The sequence below is a fragment of the Pteronotus mesoamericanus genome, unplaced genomic scaffold (genome assembly GCF_021234165.1).
Source record: "Pteronotus mesoamericanus isolate MK-2021 breed Mesoamerican mustached bat unplaced genomic scaffold, CSHL_Meso_final contig_84, whole genome shotgun sequence".
In the NCBI taxonomy this organism is placed as follows: domain Eukaryota; kingdom Metazoa; phylum Chordata; class Mammalia; order Chiroptera; family Mormoopidae; genus Pteronotus; species Pteronotus mesoamericanus.
The window spans coordinates 7159676-7167214 of NW_026555267.1; the positions used below are offsets into that span (position 1 = coordinate 7159676).

The following is a 7539-nucleotide window of genomic DNA, read 5'->3' on the forward strand; positions in this document are numbered from 1 at the left end:
TCCAGCTCCCCCCTCCTCACTCCCTCCCGCCGCCCCGAGGCATTGTGGGAGGAAACAAGATGTGGGGCGAGAGCGGCGCGGGGAGAAGCCCGCAGTGCGGGGCCTGGCGGGCGCAGCCAATGGGGAGCGCGGACGGCGGCGCGCGCGGCGGGGGGGGCGGGGGCGGGGCGCTATTTCAGTGGGGGCCGCGCGTTAGTCGCCCTCAGCGGCGAAGCAGATCGGAGCAGTGAGGCGTCTGCGTAGAGCAGGCAGGTGGGCCGGCGGGAGCGAGGAGGCGTGAGGGCAACCGAGGAAGCTCGAAGAGCAGACGGCGGCGGCGGCGAGCGCTCGGCCCGGTGCTGCGGGAGCCGGAGACCGCGGCGGCCGGCGGCTGCTGCAGGAGTAGCCGAGGGGACACCGCCCCTGCCCGCGCCCTGCCTGAGGCCATCGCTGCTCCCCCGGGGCCTCACGCGGACTTCCCGGAGTGAAGGTAAGCGGTGGGTGAGGGCGCCTCCGGGGCGCGGGCCCGCCCCGGTTGAGTGGGGCCCCACGCGCGGTGCCCCTGAGGTCCTCTCTCCCCACGCGGGGCCCGGAGAAGGGCTGGCTTCGGCGTGACGCCCCCGGCGGCCCTCCTTTCTGGAGCTGCGCCACCTTGTGCCCTCGCGACCCTCGGGGCGCGCCTGGAGGCTCAAGGTGCGGAGTTATGGCTCTCGTCTCCCCCGGGAGTCTCCCTGCGCTGCGTGGAGGCTTCTAGTGTTTGGGGCCGAGGGGGTGGGGTGGAGAGGGCTCGGGCGTGACGCGGCTCCCCCTGCCGTCGCCGCCACCACCACCACCACCGCCACCCTCTGGGGCGTCCTTCCTGCGGCGAGGACGCCCAGTCACTCCGACGCTGCTCCAGGCCGGGCGGGGGAGGGCGGCTGACCGGCCCGCGCGGAGGCGGAGGCGGGGAGGCGGGTGCGTTCTCATTCACCAGGTGCTGGCCTTCTGAGGGATGGGATGGTGGAGGGATATTATTTTTTGGTCGCAACACCGAGGATGGAGGTTGGGGTCTGGATGGCCTCTTAGCTTTCCTAAGGAGCTCGTGGCTCGTGACTGAGGCAGCTGGCCAGGGGCCCTTTGGTCATCCTGTAGGTAGGCCCAGGTCCCTTGCTTTTTTTCCCAGGAGGGAGGGGCTAGGTTGGGCACCTCCCTATGCTTTTCTCACTGGCACCTTGGACTGGGGAGGTTGGGGCTAGACCTCACCTCTGAGACGCCTGGGGGGCCGAGGGTGAAGAATCGTGGCATTGTAGTCACAAGACCAACGTTATGTAACTGCAGGGCTCTCTCCAGGAGAGTAAGGTGGCTTTTAATTACTGTGATAAAGTTGTTCTTTGCACTTTGGGGATGAGGCAGTGCAGCTAAATGAGCTCGCTGGGAAAGGGTGCTAATTTCTGTAACCTGGCCCCACCCCCACCCGAGGTTTATAAACAGTGTCCCCTTCTGAGTGGTGAGCTGGAATGGAACACGAGTGACACTAGTTTTCTTCACGGGTAAAGAGCTTTTAATATCAGCACATTCTCCCTGCGGTGCTCAGGTACTATTGTTTAAACTCACAGAAGTTGCCTAATTTATTTTAAAAATCATGGGTTTTCAAAAATACTTGGTTTTCCCAAGGTCATGTAGGTAGTCAGGCCTTGGACAGGGTTCCCCGGACCTTTTCCTCAGCACCAGGCAGTGCTCGCAGCCTCCCTCATGCTCTCTGACTTTTGCTCTCAGGATGTGGGGGCAGAGGGTGCTGATCCACTAATTCTCAGCTGTGCCAGCCTCTGCTGAAGTAGAACCAGCTCTGCTTAGGTTGATAGTGCCAGACAAAGGTGCTTTGGATTCAGTCAAGGGCTGCCTAAGTTGCAGCTGGCTTGCATGCATTTTTTTGTCTCTGTTATAGGCTAAAGGGGTAGTTATTAAGTTCTGTTTCCCTTTTAGCCTACCCAGTCCACGGGCTAGTGTAGACTCAGATGGGAATGGTCTGGAATCTCTCCTTGGTTATACAGAACCCTGTGTAGCCTCTCATCAGACAGGGCTGGAACGACAGTGTTTTTTGTCCATTGGGCTGCGCCACACAATTGTATTTTGGGGGGTGGGATGTGGGGGAGGTGGATTGTTACTGCTCTGTGTGACAGAACTGTGGTCAAGGACAGAGGATAGGATTTTCAGCTGATCTCCTCTATTCTTGCAAAGCGCCCTCGCGTGCTACAGACTACCAGGCGGGCTCTGGCCAGCACTCCTCAGATTCCCGTCATCCTAGGAAGGGACAATGCAAAATCTACCCCAGAACTCTATAGGTTGCTATAGGATGAGTACCTTGGTGTAGATAGCAGATCTATGAAAGAGAAAAGTTAAAGTAATTCTTTATCTTTTGTTATCTCTGTCACCACTGGGCATTGGTAGCCTAGGGGTTTGCAACACTTTCTGTGAAAGTCCAAATAGTAAATATTGCAGGCTTTATAGGCAGTACAGTCTCTTGCAACTGCTACTCAACTCTGCCATTGTAATGTGTTCCCCTAAAACTATTTACAAAAACAGGTGAGACAGATCTCTGTATGGACTGCCTTTGCTTGCTGATGTTCTTGTACAATTTTAATTAACCCTTATGACAGCCCCTGATAGAGAGCTACCCTCATCGTTGAAATGGAAGTAATCAAATGCAGAAAAGCTAAGAGACTTGACCAAAACTACAAGAGTTCATAGTCCAGCCTGGTGATCCCTACTGTCTTCTTTCCACTATGATACCAATGATATAATAATGGTCATTAAATCAAGGGCTTATTATCTTCAGGTGTTATGCCACCTGGTTTACCCTTAGGATAACCCTGCAGGCCCCACTTTAAGGTGATGGCATGAAAATACAAAAGTTATTTGCCCAAGGACACAGCTAGCAGGTAATAACATTGTAGTACTTCGACTACTGGTGCCATTCAAGATATCAGAAATAGATTAAATTTACAGTTGGAAAGTCTTCATTTTACATATAATAAAAATTGATGTCTTATTATATTTTTGTTACTGTTTATCTTGTATTTCCCAGGCTTGGGGGCCATGTCTTGGTTAAAAGCTTAGAAGCTCCCTCTTCTTTTAGCTCTTGTCCTTGTTTTCTGTTGCCCTTAAACTTCTGGTACTTCCTTCTCCCACTGAGGTCCCACACCCAATTGCTAATGTTCATTGTCCATAGTCATAGGGTTTTCAATTTTACCTCTTTGCTTCTTCTGCAGTGTCACAATGTCTGACCGTAAGGCAGTGATCAAGAACGCAGACATGTCTGAGGACATGCAACAGGATGCTGTTGACTGCGCCACGCAGGCTATGGAGAAGTACAACATAGAGAAGGACATTGCTGCCTATATCAAGAAGGTGCACTGGGAGAGCTGTGGCTAGTGGCCAGGGGTGGGGATAGGCAGCTGAGCTGTACCCCAGGGAAGGCTGGAGCTGGGGACATAGGAAACTAGCTATACCCTGCACAACAAGACCCTAGGAATTTGCAAAGCAGACAAATTAGGGAGTGATTATTAATTGACAAAGAATTTACCTTAGGCATTCCCAATAGTAACGCCGCTGGTTTGTGTGCATGTATGTGTTTACAGATAATTGTGTCACTGCAAGAGATTGGGAAGAGAAGCTTGAGGATTAAATATAACTGGCCCAATTCGGAACTATTCAAAATGAACATTAAGGATATTTGAATAAATAATATAATATCATACAAATTTTCAGGGAACTTCATCATTTAAAGTGGTATACCTCTGTGATAATCCTCATTATGTAGGAGGTTTCTTTGTGTTGCTCTCAAAAAGGACTCTGGGGGGAAAAACATGTAAAAATAAACAATAAAAAGGACTCAGGTGTTGTATCTTGCCCTTCTCCCCTACCTTCTTAAGAAAAGGGTGAGCCTGAATATATAATTTTTTTTAAATGGATGAGCAATATTAGAGCAATGGGTTTAGTCCCTGAAAAATTCCTGGGTGAATGGATATGGTAAACATGGTGAGGAATCAGCTCACCTAGAAGGGAGAAGTGGTACATGGGGCCCCTGATTGTGAGTCAGGGTCCATGTCCATCGGTAGCATAGTCCTAGTCTTAAATATTCTCAGCTCTGGCATCCCAAGAAGGATGCCTAAGTAGTGGCATTCTGGTCTGTAGAGGTGGTGGGGTGTTCTTGAGTTAACAGACCTCTGCTTGTCTACCCAGATGGGTGGGAAGAGAAGAGGGAACTCTGGAGTCCTGCAAGATTGAGTATAGAGCCAAGGAGTGCAGAGCCAGCAAGACTCCTGGGCATGCCAGCTCCTTGCTGAGTGATTGCCTTGCTGTCCTATCTAGGGAGAGAATCCAGAATCATGGACTCCCAGAGCCAGAAGAATTCCTAGATTATATGTGGTCCAGCTTTCTTCTTTTGCTGGTGGGTCAAATGAGACCTAGGGAAGTGACTATGGCTCTCCTCTGTTATGGAGTCATGTCAGGATTAAAGCTGGGTTTGGTGATACGTGCCACTGTTCCTTAATACCTCTTGGAGTCACTTGCTGTGGGAGTTGAGGAGGCCAAACAAGTTGTATGTTGAGCCACAGTGTAGGCAGGCAGCATTGCTGTGCCTGCAGTGGTATATTGCCCTTTCATAGCTATGGCAGGATGCATCCAGAGCTGAGCCATTGGTTTCCTACTGCATCTACAAGGTGATAGGGAACTGCCTGTTGGATTAGGTCACAAGGATTTCCTAGGTGGCTTTGATGCTGAACTTTTGAGCCAGGGAGAGAAGAGGGAATTGCCTTGGTCTCATGTCTAAGGTCCTTGTTCTAGTGCTTACAGTCCACACATTGTCTGGCACACAAGAATGCTTTTAATAATGACTTAAACAGAACTGCTTTCTGGTACTCCTGATACTTGGTTCCTGTTTTGCTCTAGTGTCTTGGTTTTTGACATTTAGAAATACTGGTTTAGTAATGTGGAAGGCCCCTCTGCTCTTACTCATGCTGTGTTACACTGGAGTGGTTGTTTGTGCCACTGGCTTCTCTGATTCCTCTGCTGAAGAGTCACAGGGTGGGCTGTTGAATAGGGTAGCTAGAGGGAGGAGAGATGATCAGGGTGTAAAGTGCCTGAGAGAAATAGTGGAGCCTTTGTGGTGTTAAATTATTAACGAGGGAAGAAGTGTTCTAGCCAGCCTTAGAACCTGAGCTCCTGAGGTTTGGGGAGCTGAGGCCATGGGTTGGGGGTGATAACTAAAGTGATCAGACTCCCATTCTGATTTCTCATTCTGTAGCTGTCCTAATCACCTTTCTTCTCTCCCTTTTATTTTTCTTTTAGGAATTTGACAAGAAATACAACCCTACCTGGCATTGTATCGTGGGCCGAAATTTTGGCAGCTACGTTACACACGAGACAAAGCACTTCATCTATTTTTACTTGGGTCAAGTTGCAATCCTCCTCTTCAAGTCAGGCTAGGTGGCTGCAGGGAAGGTGTCAGTGGCGGCGGTAGCGATGGCAAGCAGACGACGTTGCTGGGACTATTTTGCACTGGGGCCAGCATCAGGATGTCCTCACCAATGGCTGTGCTACTGCATGGACTGTATACTCGATTTCATGTGTATGTCGCAGTAAACAAAACCAAACTTCTTTCTGTTTAGTTGCCTGGGGAAGAAGGCTGCTTTACATTTATTTTTCAAGACTTAAAAAATTTTTTTTGGTTGTATTGCACTAGGAAATCTCTCCCACCCCTTCCTTTTCTCTTTCTCTCTCTATAAAATAAGCCCTAAAAAAAACACACACAAAAAAACCCCCCAGTAAGACCAGGAGGGCTCAGGGGAAAAAAATGGTTTCTGGAGGTGGAACTAAAACTGTGCAGCTGCCTCTTCCTGCTTTGGGAGGGCCATGAAGGCTGCTGGGGGCGGGGGGTGGGGGGGACAATGTTAGGATCAACAAGAAGAGAGGGATAGGAAGGAAGGCAGGGGGATTGATCTAGTACCAGGGAGACTATTCCACTGAACTGTGATTCCAGGGCTTGGGGCAGAGGGTGGGGTTGGAGGGGTGGATTCTTTAAGGGGCCCTGAGATGTGTTTGTCTGTGGTGTGTGGGAGTGGGGAGCAGATTTGTCTTGCTGTCTTTGTCAGAAGAGTTTCTAAGTAAGGGCTGTGTCTTTGTGGATTATCTTTTATTCCTGCCAGAGCTCATGCTAGGAGGATGTTGGAGGTAGGGTTAGCTTGCTTTATTTTTTCTTTTTATTCTTTCTTCTCTACTTCTGTCTGCTCCCTGCTTAGTCCTCAGTTTTCTCATTCCTCTGGAGTTCTCTTAGAGCAGCCCCTGTTAGTTGGCTGACAAGGGAATATCTGGTGACCGTAGTTCCTTAGTTAGGTCTTAGCAATCAAACCAAATCAGTGTCTCCCTGATTGTTCTCTGTGTATGTGTGTGTGTGTATGTGTGTGTCTTGGTTGGGGTGGAGGGGAGGGAGGGGCAGGATGGTATGGAATCTCTAGGATATATGGGTAGATGGTATATGGGTGCACAATTAATTCTAAATGGGCCTTTATGTTAAAAAACATCAGTGGGTGAAGACAGGTGTCGCCCCCTTCAGTCATCTTGCCCGGACACTCTGCTTGTCCTGTGGATGTCTACTCCCAGGAAGGTTTTTGGAGAATAGCCCACAATGAGATGGCCATGGTGCCATCTGCTCTGGAGTTGGCTCTCAGTGGAGCGGGAAAGTGACTTTGTGGATGGTAAGGATGGAAGTGATGAGGGGCTTGGGAGGAAGTCTGCAGGGATGAGGAGATGCAGCAGGGCCACTAGTGGGAGGAGATTCCAAGGAGAGTGCTGGGCAAATCTTGTCTGTTGATCAAATAGAGATGGGGCAGTGGTGTAGGGGTGGATGGAGTCGTTGATTGAGCTGTTGATTCCTGTAAATTGCATTTAAATAAAACTTATGTATGGCTGACACTGGGTCGGGGGGAGGGTTGGGATCTAGCTCATTCTTTTTTTCAACTCCATCTTTGGGGAGGCAGGAAAATGTCTCCACCCCAAGCCTTTAGTGTGTGCCGAGCTTTCTTTCTGATGCTGACAGGAGGGTGGGGACTGGGATGATGAGTGAGTTCCCTGTATTAAACCCTTTTATGAATGTCCCAAATCTGTGTTTCCCTTGCCCTCCCAGACTTGCGTGGCCAGTCGGAAATGTCTGGTTTGTGTTTGTCTCTCCCTCATTTCTGGAGCTGGGGCTGAGACCCCGCCACATCTCCTGTGCTCTGCATCCATGCCTCTTTTGGACATTAAAGGTTGATTGATGCACTTCTGAGCTGTTTTGAGTTTCTTTGGGGCTAAAGGGTTTGGTCAGGTGATGGTGGTACCGCACATGGATGGGGTGGTGGGTACCTAAAGTGGAGTAGAATGGGTCCTGAAGAGAGAAGACCAGGCAGAGAGACACTGATTGGCCTGAGTCAGGTTTTAATTGGGTTTATGGTTGGGCCCCTAGATGGCAACACTTACCCACAAGGTTTCTTGGGTCCTTGGGTAGAGATGGCCAGGTGAACCACATTTTGGGTCTTCAATATA

The 7539-nt window shown here is 50.2% G+C and overlaps 1 protein-coding gene across 1 annotated transcript; it reads left to right on the top strand.

Annotated features, from left to right (window-relative positions):
- Positions 1-187: 187 nt before the first annotated feature.
- DYNLL2 (dynein light chain LC8-type 2) lies at positions 188-7284 on the top strand. The gene is made up of 3 exons (XM_054585469.1): positions 188-469; positions 3228-3366; positions 5308-7284. The coding sequence occupies exons 2-3, from the start codon at positions 3235-3237 to the stop codon at positions 5443-5445; spliced, it is 270 nt and encodes an 89-aa protein (XP_054441444.1). The 5' UTR covers positions 188-469; positions 3228-3234; the 3' UTR covers positions 5446-7284.
- The last annotated feature ends 255 nt before the right edge of the window (positions 7285-7539 follow it).

Coding starts and splice junctions, on each gene's coding strand:
- DYNLL2 (XM_054585469.1), top strand. CDS start 3,235: ATGTCTGACCGTAAGGCAGTGATCAAGAACGCAGACATGTCTGAGGAC. Junction 3,367..5,307: donor TTGCTGCCTATATCAAGAAG/GTGCACTGGGAG, acceptor TTTTTCTTTTAG/GAATTTGACAAGAAATACAA.